Below are 20,092 nucleotides of genomic sequence, written 5' to 3'. Positions count from 1 at the left end.
ACCAAGAAAAGAGAAAATCCAAAAAAGCTCAATTAGAAATGAAATGAAAGATATTACAACTGACACCACAGAAATACAAAAGATCATTCAAGGCTACTATTAACACCTTTATGTGCATAAACTAGAAAACCTGGAGGAGATGGATAAATTCCTGAAAAGATCCAATCCTAGCTTAAATCAGGAAGGATTAGATACCCTGAACAGACTAATAACAAGCAGTGAGATTGAAATGGTAATTTTAAAAATTACCAACAAAAAAACGTCCAGAACCAGATGGATTCACAGCTGAATTCTACCAGACATTTAATGAAGAATTGATAAAAATCCTATTGACACTATTCAACAAGATAGAGAAAGAGGTAATCCTCACTAAATCATTCTATTAAGCCAGTATCACCCTAATACCAAAACCAGGAAAGGACATAACAACAACAACAACAACAAAACTACAGACCAATATCCCTGGTGAATATAGATGCAAAAATCCTTAACAAAATGCCAGCTGACTGAATCCAACAACATATTAAAAAAAATAATCCACCATGATCAAGTGGGCTTCACACCAGGGATGCAGGGATGGTTGTCAATAAATGTAATACACCACATAAACAGAATTCAAAACAAAAATCACATGATCATCTCAATAGATGCAGAAAAAGCATTTGACAAAATCCAGCATCGCTTTATGATTAACACCCTCAGCAAAATTGGCATATAAGGGACACACCTTGATGTAATAAAAACCATCTAAGACAAACCCACAGCTAACATAATACTGAATGGGTAAAAGTTGAAAGCATTCCCTCTGAGAACTGGAACAAGACAAGGACGCCCACACTCACCACCTCTATTCAATATAGTACTAGAAGTCCTCAAAGGAGCCATCAGACAAGAGAAAGAAATAAAGGGTATCCAAATCAGTAAAGAGGAAGTCAAACTGTCACTGTTTGTTGATGATATGATCGTATACCTAGAAAACCCTAAAGACTCCTCCAAAACTCTCCTAGAACTGATAAATTAATTCAGCAAAGTTTCAGGATACAAAATTAATGTACACAAATCAATAATTCTGCTATACACCAACAGTGACCAAGCTGGGGATCAAATGAAGAACTCAACCTCTTTTACAACAGCTGCAAAAAAATAAAATACTTAGGAATATACCTAACCAAGGAGGTTAAAGATCTCTACAAAGAAAATGACAAAATACTGCTGAAAACTCATAGATGACACAAATAAATAGAAACACATCTCATGCTCATAGATGGGCAGAATCAATATTGTGAAAATGACCATATCACAAAAAGCAATCTACAAATTCAGAACCAATTCCCATCAAAATCCCACCATCATTCTTCACAGAACTGCAAAAAATTACTAAAATTCCTATGGATCCAAAAAAGAACCTGCATAGCCAAAGTCAGACTAAAATGAGGCTTCACATTACCTAACTTCACACTATACTGTAAGGCCATAGTCACCAAAACAGCATGGTACTGGTATAAAAATAGACACATAGACCAATGGAACAGAAGAGAGAACCCAGAAATAAACCCATATATTTACAGCCAAGTGATTGTAGACAAAGCAAACAAAAACATAAAGTGAGGAAAAGACACCCCATTCAACAAACGGTGCTGAGACAATTGGCAAGCCACATGTAGGAGAATGAAACTGGATTCTCATCGCTCACCTTATACAAAAACCAACTCAAGATGGATCGTGGACTTAAATCTAAGACCTGAAACTATAAAAATTCTAGAAGATAACACTGGAAAACCCCATCTAGACATTGGCTTAAACAAGGATTTCATGACCAAGAACCCAAAAGCAAATGGAATAAAAACAAAGGTAAACAGGTGGGACTTAATTAAACTAAAGAGCTTTGGCACAGCAAAGGGAACAGTCAGCAGAGTAATTAGATAACTCACATAATGGGAGAAAATCTTCACAATCTATACATCTGCCAAAGGACTAATATCCAGAATCTACAAAGAATTATAACAAATTAGCAAGAAAAAACAAACAATCCCATCAAAAAGTGGGCTAAGGATATGAATAGACAATTCTCAAAAGAAGATATACAAATGGCCAACAAACATATGAAAAAGCGTTCAACATCGCTAATGATCAGGGAAATGCAAATCAAAACCACCACGTGATATCACCTTACTCCTGCAAGAATGGCCATAATCAAAAAATAATAGACGTTGGCGCGGATGTGGTGAAAAGGGAACATTTCTGCACTGCTGGTGGGAATGTAAACTGGAACAACCCCTATGGAAAACAGTGTGGAGATTCCTTAAATAACTAAAAGTAGAACTACCATTTCATCCAGCGATCGCAGTACTGGGTATGTACCCAGAGGAAAAGAAGTCATTTTACGAAAAAGATACTTGCATACACATTTATAGCAGCACAATTTGCAATTGCAAGATTTTGGAACCAACCCAAATACCCATCAATCAACAAGTGGATAAAAAACCTGTGATGTGTATATATACGATGGAATACTACTCAGCCATAAAAAGGAATGAATTAATGGCATTCACAGCAGCCTGGGTGGAACTTGAGACTATTATTCTAAGTGAAGTAACTCAGGAATGGAAAACCAAACATTGTATGTTCTCACTCATAAGTGGAGCTAAGCTACGAGTATCAGAAGACACAAGAATGATACAATGGACTTCAGGGACTCAGGAGAAAGGGGTGGGAAGGGGGTAAGGGATAAAAGACTACATACTGGGTTCAGTGTGTATTGCTTGGGTGATGGGTGCGTCAAAATCTCACAAATACCCACTAAAGAACTTACTCATGTAACCAAATACCACCTATTCCCCCAAAACCTATGGAAATAAAAAAGTTGGGAAAAAAAGAATAGAGCCTGGATCACACAACCACGGACACAGGCACCAGCCGCAACCACACCACCGCCTGCTGCCGGCATCAGAATATTCTCAAATTGAGCCTGGGCTTAAGTCACAATCCACCATTTGTTTGTGGGACAGGCAGTCAGGGCAGATATTTTGGAAAAAAAAGAACCCTTCCTGTTTGCTGTGCATTATCTTCATACCAGTTCCCAGAACTGACCTGACAAATATTGACCAGGTTGCTGCGATCCTCAAACACCATTTTCCTGTGGGTAGAGGTGATGCACTGCTGAAGACCCGGGCCCCCACTCAGTGCCTTCGCTCTGTGAGTACTTTGCCTGTGCCCAAAATGAGGGCAGGGGCAGCAACTGCCTCACTCCCTTTCTCTCTCTCTCTCTCTCTCTCTCTCTCTCTCTCTGTGTGTGTGTGTGTGTGTGTGTGTGTGTGTGTGTGTGTTCCTGGCTTTGGTGGTAAGGATAGGAGAAGTAAGTCCCTGAAGAAGGAATGCAACCATGTACTCCCTCTGAGTCTTAAAGGAGGGACTTCAGGTTTTCAACCGCCTTTTATGGAACACTTGGCCCTCAAGAATTTTGAGAGAAGAACCCCGAATATTCCTGGCAGTTAGGCAAGCAAATGAAACAATACAACCTAAAGCACGATGACAATGATGCTGTAGCAAATTTACTAGAAGCCGTCCTCTGAAAAGGGTGCTTAGGAGCTCTGGTCTGGAGTCTGCGCCTTGCTCCTGCTCTCACCAGGTGGCTTGTCCTAATACTGCATCTGTTGCCCCCTGTGTAGAGTAGGGCTGATAATCCCTGTGCTTTGAGGTTCTCATAAGGATTAAATTAAATAAGACAAAGCCAGTGTTTCTCAACAAGGGCACTACCAGTACCTGGGCAGGACCACTCTTCATTGAATGTGACTCTTCTGAGTGTTTCAAGAGCTTTCGGGAGCCCGGCTGTTCCCCAGCTAAACTCCAGCAGCACTCCTCCACCAGGCATTAAGCTGATCCAAAATGTCACCCCTACCTCCTTTACACACACCCCTCCCCATGCCTTTGTCAGGAGCCAGTGTTACATTGCATGTAATATTCTATCACTTCATAAACCCTTAATAAGTGAGAATACTATACTTTTTGAATATAGTTCTTAATTTTCCTCTGGTATCTTTCTGGAAGAGGAATTAAGAAATGAACTGGGCCTCATTACCCCCAGGCTTGATAGAAAGGGAAAAAAACTGCTATTGAGTACTTTCGGCATGCCTAGAGCTTTATACATTGACTGTCATATAATCTCGAAATGGCCCCACAGCCAGGAGGTGGCAATATCATTTGCATTTTGCAAAGGGAGACACTGAGTTTCAGAGAGCTGCTTTTGTACGGTATCAGGCAGTGAGTTACTGCACAGCCTTGATTCCAAGGCCCCTTCATTTACAATTCAATCCCCTTTGGGAAATAGATCCTTTGCAAGTCAGGGGGTCCTTGGGGTGCAGTGGGGTAGAAAATGGTGCTGAGTTCAATGGGATAAAAATAATAAACCAGAAATAGTTTCATCAGAGTCGCTTTATTTTACCCAGGGGTAGAACAATTTTTAAATTGATTTGCATCTTCCAAATTTTCAATCAAAAGAAAATCTGAAGTGTATGGAAGCTGTCATTAAGTGAACCCACACTGTGCTGCAGGAAGGGAGGACATAGCCTTGGGGACGTTCCCACAGGACTTTGACCAGCAAATGCATTTCAACATAGCAGATAATGAGACAACATTTGTCCCTCCTGACAGCTGGCCTTTGTGGTTTGGCAGACTATTCAGGGCACCAGGGGCTACAAACCATTTGCAAAAATATAACCTCTCTTGCACTGTCACAGCATTTGCAGTTGATCCAGAAGTCATTGGTTTGGGCAAAAAAGAATATTAAAGTGCCAGTTAAGACACAAATGTTATCAGGACAAACTAATGAGGAGTGATAGAGGTGGTCAGCAGTGCACAGCTGCTGTGCAATGAATGGAGAAGTGGAAGAGTTGGATGTGAAGGGAGAAGAGAAGGCTGCCTTCCTTACTGAGGACATCAAGGTTTGGGAGCGTCCCAGTAGCAATGTGGTCATGAGTCTTCTGCAAGAACCTGAGGATGTGTGTAGGGTGGGTGGGGGGATAGGACTGAAAGGGAAAGGAGAGCATGGAACATGGGGCAGGGTGAGCAGAGACAACACTGTTTGCACTGCAGTTTCCCTCCAGCTCAGGCTGCATTCCCGGCCCTAAAACAAGGGGTCTTCCTGCTCCTGTACCACTTTGATCCCCTGGAATTGGACTAAAGGCTCTTCTGGCACATTTTATAACTTAAAGCACAAGAGATATCACATGAGTTTGCGACGGCTCTCTTAATAAATACTACATGCCGGGCAGCTTAAACAACAGACATTTTTGGCTCACAGTTCTGGAGGTCCAAGATCAGGGGGTTGGCAGGGTTGGTACCTTCTGAGGCTGTGAAGGAGAATCTGCTCCAGGCCCCTTTCCTAGCTTTGCCTCTCTCCCAGTTTGCTGGCCATCTTTCACGTTCCTTGGCTTGTAGAAGCACCACCCTGCTCTCTGCCTTCATCTTCACACGGCATTCTCCCTGTGTGCTGTCTGTGTCCAAATTTCTCCTTCTTGTAAGGACATCAGTCCTATTGGATTAGGAGCCTGCTCGAATGACCTCATCTTAACCGGTTACATCTCCAATGACCCTATTTCCAAACAAGATCATATCTGGAGATACTAGGTGTCTAGACTTCAGCATATGAATTTCGGGCAGAAAAAATTCAGCCCATAACAGATATCATCCCCACAGCCCTGCAGCAATAAAAAAAAAATAGAGGTTTCAGCCTCTGCATGTGACAAGAGGCATCCCAGATATTAGAGGCTGGACAGAGACATGGAGACAGAGTTCCTGTCTCTCGTCATTCCTCTAGGCTCCATCAATCCTGCTACTTTGCTACCCACTCCTGGGCTGTCCTCATCCACACGTCCAGATGGTTGATCCTCACATCCCCACTCCAGCTAATGAACGACTGGAAAGGGGGAGGGCACTCTTCTTTCTCTTGAGGTCTGACCAAGGCTTTGCACATCATCCTTTCCTTTCCAATGGGCAGGATCATAGTCAATAGCCATACTGGATGTGAGGGAGGCCTAACATCACTGGCAGCGTGGCCAGGACATTTGCTCCAAGCATGTTCTTCTCAATTTGTCATCACATATATATTTGCGTATTTAGCTATTGAGTGCCACCTAAGCTAGTGTCAGTTAAACCCTAAACTCTAGGAAATCTGAAATTTTGTTTACTTCTTTCTCCCACTAAATAATGAGGACCTAGTGCACTTCTTGGACCAGGCAGATGCTTGAAAGTTAATGGATGATTGAAAGAATGACTGGAAAGAAGAAAGAAAAGAGAAGGAAAGAAGGAAGGAAGGAAGGAAGGAAGGAAGGAAGGAAGGAAGGAAGGAAGGAAGGAAGGAAGGAAGGAAGGAATGGAGGGAGGGAGGGAGGGAGGGAGGGAGGGAGGGAGGGAGGAAGGAAGGAAGGAAGGAAGGAAGGAAGGAAGGAAGGAAGGAAGGAAGGAAAGAAGAAAGGAAGGAAGGAAGGAAAAGAGGGAGGGAGGCTAGACTATGGAAGTTGTTTTGCTGTGGTGGTGGTGGTTGTTTTTAAAACAGATTCTCACTCTGTTATCCAGGCTGGAGTGCAGTGGTGCAATCACAGCTCACTGTAGCCTCCACCCTCTGGGCCCAAGTGATTCTCCCACCTCAGCTTCCAGAGTAACTGGGACTGCAGGCACATTCCACCACACCCAGCTAATTTTTAAAAACTTTTTGTAGAGGGGGGTCTCCATATGTTTCCCTGCCTGGTCTTAAACTCCTGGGCTCAAGCGATCCTCCCAAACTGCTGAGATTACATGGTGTGAGCCACCATGCCTGGCCAGGAGTTGCCGTTGTTGTTGTTATTGTTGTTTTGTAGCCCAGAGACTTTTACTCAACAAAATCTTAGAAACCTATGTGTAAACAGATAAAGGGTTGCTACCTTCACTGAAGCCTTAGAAGAAAGTGTCCAGAATCCTAATTGTCCACCGCCTTATCTTCTTTAGTGCCCCTCATGGCAGCCCTGTGGGCACATTGTGAAGGTGAGATTTGTGATATGAGCAATAGAGAATTGTGACATTATTTATGGAGAAAAGTGACATGTTCATCCTCTTGTTTTCAGAGAATGGGGCCAGCTTGGCTTTGGCTACTGGGAACAGGGATCCTGGCCTCTGTCCACTGTCAATCCCTTCCTGCCCATGGAGATAAAAGTCTGCAGGGGCCTCAACCCCCTGGGCATCAGCTCTCAGAGCCAGCCCCCGCCTACCGCAGAATCACACCCACCATTACCAAGTTTGCTTTGCGTTTGTACAAAGAGCTGGCAGCAGACGACCCTGGAAACATCTTCTTCTCGCCTGTGAGCATCTCCACCACCCTGGCCCTACTCTCTCTTGGGGCCCAAGCTGACACCTCAGCTCTGATCCTGGAGGGCCTAGGATTCAACCTCACAGAAACCCCAGAAGCCAACATCCACCAGGGCTTCCGGAGCCTCCTCCACACCCTTGCCCTGCCCAGCCCCAAACTCGAACTAAAAGTAGGAAACTCCCTGTTCCTAGACAAGCGACTAAAGCCTCGGCAGCACTATTTGGACAGCATCAAGGAGCTTTATGGAGCTTTTGCCTTTTCTGCCAACTTCACAGATTCTGTTACAACTGGGAGGCAGATTAATGACTATGTGAGAAGGCAAACATACGGGCAAGTCGTGGACTGCCTCCCAGAGTTCAGCCAGGACACGCTCATGGTTCTTGCCAATTACATCTTCTTCAAAGGTGAGGCTTGCTCAGACAGAATTATTGCCACTGCCTCTGCAAGTAAATGCTCTTACAGCAGAGAGCCAGCTAACAGGTTCTTTGCTAACCACTTGGGGAAATCTATGAATAAGATAGAGCTTTCCCACCCTTGCGTGGCCACAGTCCATGTGGGTTGGAAATAAGTACAGACGCAAGCAAAATAACTCAGTGGGATGGTGATGTTCTCCTTGCGTAGGCATTGGGTCCCACAGAGTTCCCAAAAGAGACACCCATCCAGACTTGAGAAGCTTCCTGGAAAAACAGCCACCCAAGCTAAGACATGACAGTGAGTTTTATCCATTCAGGTGAAGAAGCTTGGGAGAGGTGGGGCAAAGAGGGTTCAGGTTGCAAAAACCCAGCATATCTAAAGGTCCAGGGAAAAGAGATATCGTTGCATTTTCGAAGAACTGAAACAAATTTAATTGGGATAGAACATCAAACACAATAGCAGAATAATAGCAAGGAGCCAAGAGTTGCAATGTAGAGGGAAACAGAGCCACGTTGAGGGTTCCCAACTTTACTCAGGGAACCTTAGAATTGCCAAAGAGTTTTAAGTGTGAAGTGATAAGATTACATATTTTTAGGAAGATCAGACTGGCTACAGTTTGGAAGGTGGTTTGGAAGGGAGAAAGGGGGAGAAAGGAGAGACAAGTTGGGAGGTTTTCAAAGTGGTCCAAAGTAAGTAGAATGGTGGGCTTGAATAATGTTGCGGTTTTGGAGGCTGAATCAGCAATACTTGGTCACTGATTGGGTGTGGGTATGTAGGACAGGATGATCCAGTTCTCTTGTTATCTAGACCAGTGCTTGCAACGGGTGTTTGTGGGGACAGATTTATAAGAAGTAAGAGAGAAGATACTACACATGTGAATGTAACCATGACCCCAAAATTCTGCATTTCTAACTACATCTTAATGGGCTTTTGCCTAATGTAAGACGTTTTATTAATTGAATTCTTTTTCCTTTTTCAGTTTGAAGATTAGGGAGTTGGGGTGGGTGGGTGAAGGAAGGAGTTCTAGAGCATCTCTGTAGAAGGTTGTTGTCCAGAGGCAGTTTGGTTGAGAGGAATTAATTCAGTGTGTGCAAAAGCAACCTGAGCTGCACAGTCAGTCCTCCCAGCTCTGCAAATCAGTATGTTTAAATACATTCACAAAGACTCAGTTTGATCATCCCTTATATAGGAATAATAATACTTATTTCTTATTAATTTTTATGATAATTTAAAGAGATAATGTCTAGCACATGGAAGGTGCTTAGTAGATGGAAAAATACCGTTCAGCTTCTTAGAAGCTAAGTTCCTCTGAAATGGAACAAAATCATAGGCTGTTAGGGCTCAAACACTGGTGACTTGTCCTAGAGGCCTGACTCAGGCCTAAATTCTGGTCTCCTGGCTCTGTATCCATTCCACTTTTTTGCCATATACTTGCATAGCCAAGAGGAAGTGTGGTTTTGTGTGTGTATATACCCAGAGGTGATCTCTTGAAAAGAGTTCTCATGGCCTTATGGGATTTGTGTCCTAAGCCAAGTGGAAGCACCCTTTCAGTCGCTACCAGACCCAGAAGCAGGAAAGTTTCTTTGTGGACGACAGGACCTCTCTCCAGGTCCCCATGATGCACCAAAAGGAAATGCACAGATTCCTCTATGACCAGGAGTTAGCTTGCACCGTCCTCCAGATAGAATACAGAGGAAATGCCCTGGCGCTTCTGGTCCTCCCTGACCCGGGAAAAATGAAGCAGGTGGAGGCCGCTCTGCAGCCAGAGACCCTGAGAAAATGGGGCCAATTGCTCCTGCCCAGGTAAGTGTCACAGCAGAAGGGTGCTAGCTGACCTTGCTCAAGAACCCCAGTAGGTCTTGATCAACTCCAGCTGCAAAAGCCCAACATCTCGATTAGGCTCACCATCTTGTCCTTTACTAACTGTGTGATCTTGACAATTTTCTCACCTTTTTTGGGCCTTTACTGTAAAACAGGACATGATACCTGCCTCATTGGGTTGCTCAGTGGATTCATTGAGTTTCTACCCATAGAGAACATAGAACTCAGACTGGTATGTGGAGCATAAGAAGTGCTCACCAGGCATTGACTGTTATTATACTTTCCTGGTGTCTGTCTGGTCCCCATCTCCTTTCCTCTTGCTTTCCTCTCACCACCGCACCCCCACTTAACAATTCACTACCAGAAGGTGGTTAAGTGCAGCCAAAAAATCAGATCAAAGACAGTGAAAAATAATCATGGCTGGGTGCAGCAGCTCAGACCTATAATCCCAGTGCTTTGGGAGGCCAAGGTGGGAGGATTACTTGAGGCCAGGAGTTTGAGACTAGCTTGGGCAATATAGCAAGACTGTGCTGCAATACAAAATGATATATATATATATCATTTTGTATTGCAGCACAGTCTTGCTATATCGTTTTTATATATATATAAAAACGGCATCACTATGCCATTTAACAAACATGAGGAACCTGAAGCGGAGATGAGTGAGAGACGATGACTGCTTTTATTAGGGGATGCCAGGAGGTGGATTTAGGACCTAGTTCAGAAGCTAAGCCAACAGAACTTACTGATGTATCAGATATGGAAGTGGGAAGATGTTGAGATATATATATAAGGCTGGGCATGTTGGTGCATGCCTATAATCCCAACTACCCGGGAGGCCAAGGAAAAAGGATCCCCTGAGCCCAGGAATTCGAGGTTACAGTGAGCTATGATTGTGCCACTGCACTCCAGTCTGCACAACAAAGCTAGATCCTATCTCTAATAAAAAATTATTATTATCATTATATTGTTAAAGGGTGCTTCTATTTTAATTGAAACATGTTTAGAAAATTAAATATCAAGAACATTGTAAACATTAAAATTCCTGTTTTATGTGATCTCTAAACTATTTCCCATCTCACTCACTTTTTGGTTTGTAGTTTCATCACAACTTCAGCTTTTTCTAGTTTCCCTAGATCCCTTTCACCAGCTAGTACTTTCTTGGGGGTGCATCTTCTCTTATGGGGTACTCTGAGATGAAATCTGGTACTGAGTTCTACTCACTGTTTGCTGCATAACAAGCCACCCCAAAACTGAATGACTTAAGACAATCACTTCCTTGGTTCTATGGATTAACTGGACTCAGCTGAGCAGTTTTCATGTGTTGGGGTAGATGGTAGCTGGAGCTGAAGCCAGTGAACTCTTTTCACTTATGTGTCTGGTGCCTGTGCTGGGCTGACTGGAGGAGACTAAGGCTGGGAGGCATCTCTCTCTGCAGGTAGTGTCTCCATGAGGCTAGCTCAGGTTCAGTAACTCAGCATAGCTAATACTGGTATATGGCAGCTAGGGTCTCCAAGACAGAATATTTCAAAGGCAGGAAATGAAAGCTACCACTCTGGTAAGGCCTAGGCCCGAAAATCAGCACAGTGGCACTTCTGCCACATTGTATTGGCGGCAGAGCCAATGGGTGGGTGGTGCAGAGCCCACCCAGATTCAAGGGGAGGGCGCATAGATGCCACCTTTTGATGATCTTGAACCCACCACAACCTGGTAGGCACCAGCCACCCCACATATCCAAAGGTGGCTTCTCTCAGCACCCCATTCACACTGAGGTACCAAGGATAGAGAAGGTGTTCTGTGTTTGGGCAGAGATTAAAGCACCAAATAGGAGGCACAGGCCAAGGGGAGAGGCCAGGATTTAAGGGATTATTCCTGTTGTCTATGAAGCTCCACGGCTCTAGTCAGTTGCTAATTTCAGCCCCACAGTCCCTGGCTCCTTTGGGGTGAGACTTCTCCTTGCCCCCATCAGAGAAGGGACTGCCATAGACTCTTCTAGACCAGTAGATTTTCCCTCAGGGAGGGTTTGGTTTGACTTCTTCCCACTTTGACATTCTAAAAGCAAAACTGACCCAAATTACTCCTCTAAATCTCAGATATTCCTTGTGCCAGAGAGTTACAATATCATAGTAGCCATCTGTATGGGCTTTTAGATATAAGAATTTCAGACTCTGCCAAGTTTCATTCCATTCAGACCTGAGGCAGGTTAGCTTGCCAAGGGGAACTGCACTTCCTGGCACACCATTCGTGTATGTATTCATTCACAGTTGTTGAACACCCACTGTGTTTTGGGCTCTCTGTCAGACCCTTGCCCCACTAGACTCTACTCCACCCCCTAGCCCACTGGCCTGGGGCTTGCTTCCCACCCACTTGCTGCTTATGGGAAACTTGTCAAGTAGCCCTAGATGTCCTCCTACTTCAACTAGGCATCCAGACCCTCATATTGCTCAGGAGTCAAACCAGCCATGATTCTCTAACTTGAATTCAATTTTCTGAGGCAGAGGTATTCAAGTTGATCATGAACTAGTCATGCTTTCAGGTGCCTGGGTAGCTGTCAAATCATAATTACAAAGAACAATAGCACCGGAGAGAAAGGGCAGATTTGCTGTGGATCTAAAGAAATTTCTGAATTTAACCCAGGGAAACATGGCAATCAGATGGTAAAGATGCTCCAAACACAGGAGCGAGAGTTCATTTGTGCCCTATGCCCAACACACATGATCTCCCATCAGATCCTCGCAACAGCCCCAAGGAGGGGGCATCACTATGTCATTTAACAAACATGAGGAACCTGAAGCGGAAACAGGTGAGAGACAATGGCTGCTTGTATTAGGGTATGCCAGGAGGTGGATTTAGGACCTAGTTCAGAAGCTGAGCCAACAGAACTTGCTGATGTATCAGATATGGAAGTGGGAAGATGTTGACAGTATTTACCTCATGTGGTCATGATGTGGATTCCATCAGTTCGGACTTGAAAAAACATAGCCAATATCTGACACCTAGAAAGCCCTCTATAAATGTGATGAAGATGACAAAGACATGTAGCTGTGCCTGGAGTCTTCTCAGATCCAGCCACAAGATATTCCAGGAGGTCCAAAGAGAAGGGAACTATTGGTATGGGTAGTGGAATGGTCCGCCATAGTGAACAGTGTCATGGGAAGATTGGTTGCCTCTCATGCTGGGAAATGCCTCTCTCCCCCATGGCTCAGGCTGCCAACATACAGAGCAAGAGTGGCACATATAACAAAAGAGCACCATTTCTCTGTGTGTTTCTCTCTCCAGTCTGTTGGATTTGCACTTGCCAAGGTTTTCAATTTCTGGAACGTATAACCTGGAAGACATACTTCCCCAAATTGGTCTTACTGACATACTCAACTTAGAAGCTGACTTCTCAGGAGTCACTGGGCAGCTCAACAAAACCATCTCCAGGGTAAGGTGGTGAATATGGATGTGTGTGGGCAGGTGGGAGCAGGGAGGAGGTTTCTCCTTTGGCATGTGGGACATTTAAAAGTCAAGTTCTCTGTTCTTTGTCTTATGCAGACTATTTAATACCACAGTTTTTTTTTTGTTTTTTTTTTGTTTGTTTGTTTTTTTGAGATGGAGTCTCACTCTGTCGCCCAGGCTGGAGTGCAGTGGCCAGATCTCAGCTCACTGCAAGCTCCGCCTCCTGGGTTCACGCCATTCTCCTGCCTCAGCCTCCTGAGTAGTTGGGACTACAGGCGCCCGCCACCACGCCCGGCTAGTTTTTTGTATGTATTAGTAGAGACTGGGTTTCACTGGGTTAGCCAGGATGGTCTTGATCTCCTGACCTCGTGATCTGCCCGTCTCGGCCTCCCAAAGTGCTGGGATTACAGGCTTGAGCCACCGCGCCCAGCCAATACCACAGTCTTTAAGGCTTCTTTTCATGGGCTTCTCCTTCTCTCTCTCCCCTTCCTTAGTTTCCTTCTATTCTTCAGGACAAGAATACAGGGTTCTAAATAGAATTGATGGTCATTTGGGGTCAACCATGCAGCCAGAATTTCCCCAGGTGTTGGATAGCTTTATTTTGATACCTCCTTCCAGGGCAGCAGTGAAACTCTACCTGCCTTTGTTGTAGCTCTAGAGGGTAGTGAGCTATGAACTAGAGGTGCATCAGTCAGCTTTGCTGCAGTAAGAAAACAATCCCAGAATCTCAGTGCCTTACTGCAACAAATGCTTATTTCCTGGTCGTATTACCTGTCAGAAGCAGGTCACTACCATCAGCCACAGGGCTGCTGCACGCATCTCCCTTCCAGGATGTAGGTTAAAGAAGCCCCTGTTTGGGGCAAACCATTTTCATACAAGGGGAGGAAAGCAAAAGAAGATGTGTACATGGCTCTAAACACTTGTCCCCCACACAGCCTGTGCCATGGCCACTCACGTGCCATCAGCTGAAGCAAGTCCCACAGTCCCGATCATCTCCCCCTGCAGGCGGCTCTGCCAGTCTTGTGGAACTGTCAAGGACCGATAACCCTCTAATGGGAAGAGAGAGTTCATATTTGGAAATAACAATGCATTCGTCATGGAAGAGAAGACACAAAGGCCTTTCCCTGAGCTTCAGCTGTCCACTTCGTTTTAGGATAGACTTGTCCATTACCATTTGAGTCTTCATTAGAAACTTCATGAGGAAGTTATTCTGTCTTTTATTTGGGAAAGATCAGCTGAGGAGACATGGTCTTGTGTGCACGTACACATGTGTGTGCATGCGTGTGCATGTGTGCATATGTATGCGTGCATATTTGCATGTGTGTGCATGTATGTGTGTGTACGTTGGAGAGTTAACAAAAAGGGAAAAGAAGTAGTTTAGCTTTTTTTTTTTTCTTTTTCTGAGAAAGAGTTTCATTCTTGTCGCCCAGGCTGGAGTGCAATGGTGCAATCTCAGCTGATTGCAACCTCCATCTCCCAGGTTCAGGCGATTCTCCTGCCTCAGTCTCCCAAGTAGCTGGGATTACAGCCCGCAACCATGCCTGGCTAGTTTTTTGCATTTTTAGTAGAGATGGGGTTTCACCATATTGGCCAGGCTTGTCTCGAACTCCTGACCTCAGGTGATCCACCCACCTCGGCCTCCCAAAGTGCTGGGATTACAGGCGTGAGCCACCGCACCCAGCCTAGCTTTTTAAAGAAAAAAAAAATTTTTTTTCACATTGACCTTAAATGCTAGATCTATCTTTTAATATAGCTTTTTAGTTAATTGAAAGGGATCATCAAGGCCAATGTTTTATCCACTTTTTTCAAAGCCTCAAAATCCTTTCTTCCTAGGAAGTAGTGTGAAAATGAGGCTTAAAAAAGGGAAGTTTTTGGCACAGAGGTTGGCAGAAGGTTTGGCACATCAGACATGCTGAGCACTTTCTGAACATCATTGACTTAAGCTGAGTGAGCCATTTTACAGATGAGAAACCGAGACTTAGAGAGATTATGCGGAGCTTGTAGCAGAAAATGACAATAAGGCCTGTGCCACAGGTACACCCAGAGGCTGGAGAGATGGTCCTAAAAGTTGTTTTTGGGTTTTGCAACCTGGTACCTGCTTAGCAGCACTCTAGTTCAGGTCCTTTTGTCTCCCCATTAAAGAGTGATGGGTGATGTCGGTGTAAACCCTTGGGATGAGCAGTGTCTTCTACTTGAAGGCCCCCGAACTGATACTGTCTTCATCCCCTCTTGTCCTCTAGGTGTCACACAAGGCGATGGTGGACATGAGTGAGAAGGGGACCGAGGCCGGGGCTGCTTCAGGCCTCCTCTCCCAGCCCCCATCTCTGAACACCATGTCAGACCCACATGCCCACTTCAACAGGCCTTTCCTCTTGCTCCTTTGGGAGGTGACCACCCAGAGCTTACTCTTCCTGGGAAAAGTTGTCAACCCAGTTGCAGGGTAACTGTGGTGGGAGGCCAGGGGTTATCTTATCTCGCCCTAGACCAAACAGATAGGGCAGCACCAGCCTGCATCTTGGGGCTGCTATGTGGACCAGTTAATCAGTGTGCCAAGATTCTAATAAAGTTGACCTTGGGTTCTGTGAACACTAAAGAGCAATGCTTACAAGGGAGGGCCAGCTTCTAGCCACTCACTCACAATTGTCCCAAATCTGGTGTTAACTGTGCTCAGAAAGTTGAAAATGAGAACAACCCTCGTGTTATGGCCTCCCAGGAGACGTCCACCGCTGCTGCCGCCATTGTAGATACTTGCTGCGCGTCCTTTGGGTAAGGGTCAGAGTGAAAAACACAGAGGGCATCAGCAGGAGTAAGCAAGTTTCTCCCTTCATAATGGCCAATATGTGCTGTACAGACAAGAGAGATTGCCCTAAAATGTCATCGCCCAGACATCAGGGGCTAGATCCCCTCAAGAGGAGGTTGGACCTGCGTCAGGGCTCCAAACTACACCCCATGTAGAAAACCAGGTGTGTGGATGGGCCGACGTAATCATGGGTCAACCTGGAGGGAGGTCGAGTTCAAGCAGCAAGAATGGAGCATCAGAGCCCAGGGCAACACAAAGACCAAAGAAAGCAGGAGGGCAAACATGGCCGGGAGGGATGATGGACATCGGGCAGGGTCAGTGGGGTGAATTGGGGGCCATATTCAGTTGCAATGGAGCCTCCATTAGAGATCGAAAGTCCTACTCCCCCATGTGAGCCCCTCCAAGAGACATTCATTTGAAACTAGTGGGGAAGCAGAAAGAGATGCCCAGCTGCCTGTGTGTACCACTTGGATGATAATACCCATCACTACAATGAACTCCGTGCCCAGACACACCGGAGGGTAGGATATAGGTGGTGAGTATCTAGGAAGGAGCCATCCCAAAAAGTGCTACAGTGGTGGAAACTCCTGACCTACTCCAAGGAGGTGAGGCTCAGATCCTGAAGACCAGGTAAGCTTTAAATAAAGAGAAAAAGGTAGGACAGTCTGGGAGAGGCCAGAGGAGAGATGTGATCGGCAAAAGCAATGGGTAAAGAGAGGAAAAGGTATGTTCCAGTAAAATGAGAGAAAACCAGCTTTGCAGCCATGGAAAGTTCAGGTAGGGTCATGGTGGAAGGCAGTGTTAGAGAGGTGTTCAGAGATAAAAGGCTGGAGGCTTTAGGTCCCCGTGAGTGGGTGTGAGCGTGGTCTTGTAGACAGTGGAGAGTAGCTGCAGGCCTGTGGGCAGATGTGGATATGGACTAAGTAGTAATGGGGAAGTCATCTGTCAATTGGGCATAGATAAGAATGAGTAGGGTGAAGCCAGGGTAAGGGCCAGCCAGGATGGCAACATGCGGTCCACTCGACCACCGACCATGCTGCATGCAGGGCTATCAGAACACATGCATCCACTGCTTCAGTGCAGATTTATTAAACACCTCCTATGCCAGGCACTGGGAATGCAGCAGTGAACAAAACAGATGATACGTCCTGCCTACATGGGGCTTACATTCTAGCAGAGGAAACCCAGCACTAAACAAAACAAGTAAGTGAAATATGTACTGTATGATAACAGCAAGGACTGTTCAAGGACTGGTCAGCAAGGACTGGCCAAGAATATGCCCAGGAAAGTCTCTATGGTGCACATGAAGGGGCAGCTGGCCCTGATGGTGACAAAGTGGATTGCTCAGTGGCGAAGCTGGATTTAAGCCCAAGGCTGCAATGTCTCCACAATCATCCTTCTTGATTAAAGAAAACTGCAACTGAAAGATCTCTCCCTGTCATCTCTTCTGAGAAAGTGGCATTTGATTGAAACCAAAGTAGTCAGTGGTCTAAAGATATTCATTAAGTGTCATGGAGGTATGGACCAACCCTTCAAGGCTTCCGCCTTCTGCACCCAGTGCTGCCTAGGGAACACACTATTGAGACATGTCTTGTGTTCACTGAATGTTAGACACCAATATAAGCAATTGACAGATGTCCATAAACTTACTATTTCCAACAGTCATAGGAGGGAGGCACTGCTACATCTTCATCTTACGGGTGGGTAAACTGAAGCACAACATGCTAGCATATCTGGAGCCTGGATTTGAACCCAGGCTGTTCATCTCCGTAGCCCGCTTGTTTCATCTCTATGCCACACTTCCTTTTGTGAGCACAACTTAAAAGCCCTTCAGCCATGCCTCGTTGGCTGCCACACTGCAAGGATCCAACTCCCAGGGTCATAGGAAGTAGGAGAGGGAAGAAGTCACAAGAGCAGGAGCATCTGAGGAAGACTTTCTAGGGAAAGACCCAGAAGCATGGATGGAAAGTTGGTGGTTTAAGAAGCACCGATTGAGGACAGGGATGTGCCCTTTGTTGTTTATTTCTGTATTCTGGTACAGACACTAGCATAGGATAAATAGTAAAACCTTTTCTACCTTAATGCTGTGAGGGGAAGTTGTGCCATGTGGCAGAATTCCATGACAAAGACTCAGAGGCAGGAAAGAAAGCAGCCTGGTGAAGGACATGGTATAAAAGTACACTCAGTTTTGGGAGAGAACTTAGTGAGAGAGACCCCGCTCTACTCCAAGCTGTGTAGACAGCACTCTCTCTCTTTGGCCTCTTGCCTTCCCTTCTCTTTGGGAAGCCAGTTGAGGCAGGCTCCCTGGACTCTAGTGACATCTTACACCCTTCAGCTGGCTGGACAACCTTGGACACATTGCTCAACCCCTCTGTGCCTCAAGTTCTTTTGCAAAATGGAAAGTGTAAACCTTGCTTTACAGAATTGTAGAAATCAAATGAAGACATAAATGTGAAACATTAAGCACTTTATATACACTAGGTGCTCAATGAGGTTTCCTTCTGGCCCCATCTTTTGGCTCTTCCAACTGTCAAGGGTGCTCTTTCCTCCCACGGAGCAGAGCTCAATGCCAGGTAATGTCAAAATCCCCCCAGTAGTCACTGGCCACATAACTACCTCCCAGCGAAACCATGAAGGCAGCACATCAAAACCCAAAAGTGTTGATGGAGAGGCCTCAGGGGCTTTATCTGGGCACTAAAGGTGACATCTGGATAACAGAACCATTCTTGCTGCAGGAACATTAGCTATGACACTATGGCATTAAGTGGGGGAATGCTGGCCCAGGGATCAGGGCTGAAATTGCAGAGGCCCACGTGAAGGAGAGCCACGTGATTTTCTCTAGAAAAGCATCATTGTTAGAGATTGTTCACTGGGTTGTTTCTCCTTTTCGCCCCAAGATGTCTCCTTCAGTCATCTGTGAATTAGGTATGAGTCTCCGTAAGCATACATTTCAGATGTATTTACACTCCAAACCAACCTTTTAACCACCTAGAAGAATGGACCATTTTCAAGATAAGTCAACAGCCATCTAAAATTTATATTTTCAGAGATCTTGCAATGCTCTCTCTGGTGGAATTGAAACATCTTTGTAAGGCCATAGAGTCCCCGGTATACTTATTTTGACTCTGGAATGGAGGTAAGTGGCTTGGAATGTTGGGACTAATGCCCTGGCCAGTTCCAGCCTATATGAACACACAGGGCCAAGTAATGAAAATATCACTGGGGACACTGGTGTCTGTCATTCCACCTCAAGGTTCTATGTGTTTCACAGAGACCATGAAAATATTTGTAAAATTTCTATTCCCTTTATTCTAGCCATGAACAGAGCTGAGATCTTTAAAGTTTTCTATGTATGGGTGGGTCTGTTTCTAGACTGTCTATTTACAATTCTATTGAATGATTTGTCTTCCCTTGTGTAATCTAGCTTTGTAAGTCTCGATATTATGTCAAGTCCTCCAGCTTTGTTTTATAGAAGTATTTTATTTGCTTATGCTGTTTAGTTTTGCTTTCAATGTTTGTTTGTTTGTTTTCCTGCCCACTCCACCAATTCTGGCTACAGTGGCTGGTGACTCTGTTTCTCCAGCTGCCCCACCCCTTCTCTTCCCACACTTATATAAGCCTCAAGTCCTATATTAAAACTTTTGATTTCACAGAGTATTTGGAGTGTCTCTGTTTTCCTAACCCAGAGGGATTCATCTGAAAACGTCTTTGTTCTGCCTTCATGCTTGAAGGATATTTTCACGGGGCACACAATCTTAGAGAGCCAGATGTTCTCTTTCAGGGCTATAAAGATGTCACCCATTTTGGCTTTCACTGTCTGAGTTAAAAAGTTATTTGTAATTACTATTATTATCCTTTGCAGGTAATCCATTTTTCCTTTTGGCTGCTTTAACATTTTTCTCTTTGTTTTTGTCTTTCAATTGTTTTCAAATGACATTCCTAGGTATAGTTTTCCATGTATTAATCCTAATTAATCTTAATCTTAATTAATCCTAATTAATGTTAGTGTTCACAAACCTTGAATATACAACTTGATGTCTGTTTTGGAAAATAGATACTATCTCTTTAAAAATTGCTTCTATTCCATTTTCTCTTCTTTCTCTGGGACAGTCAAACATATATCAGATGTCTTCGTGATGTGCCATGTCTCCTTCGCTCTTTTCTGCATTTTCTATTCTTTTTTCTTCCCGTGTGTAATCTGGATGTTTTCTACTATGCCTATCTTATACTTGTAGTCTTTTCTGCTATGTTTGATCTGCTTTTAAATAAATCTATAA

At 44.7% G+C, this 20,092-nt stretch overlaps 1 protein-coding gene across 1 annotated transcript; it reads left to right on the top strand.

Moving 5' to 3' along the window:
- The first annotated feature begins 3,064 nt into the window (after window positions 1-3,064).
- SERPINA11 (serpin family A member 11) lies at window positions 3,065-15,601 on the top strand. The gene is made up of 5 exons (XM_001099353.5): window positions 3,065-3,195; window positions 7,098-7,743; window positions 9,283-9,556; window positions 12,854-13,001; window positions 15,256-15,601. Exons 2-5 carry the CDS (start codon window positions 7,101-7,103, stop codon window positions 15,457-15,459), a joined length of 1,269 nt encoding a protein of 422 aa, XP_001099353.1. The 5' UTR covers window positions 3,065-3,195; window positions 7,098-7,100; the 3' UTR covers window positions 15,460-15,601.
- The last annotated feature ends 4,491 nt before the right edge of the window (window positions 15,602-20,092 follow it).

The sequence above is a fragment of the Macaca mulatta genome, chromosome 7, assembly GCF_049350105.2.
Source record: "Macaca mulatta isolate MMU2019108-1 chromosome 7, T2T-MMU8v2.0, whole genome shotgun sequence".
Classification (NCBI taxonomy): Eukaryota; Metazoa; Chordata; class Mammalia; order Primates; family Cercopithecidae; genus Macaca; species Macaca mulatta.
Note: the sequence above shows the minus strand (reverse complement) of the source record. Positions and strands in the feature narration are given on the sequence as shown.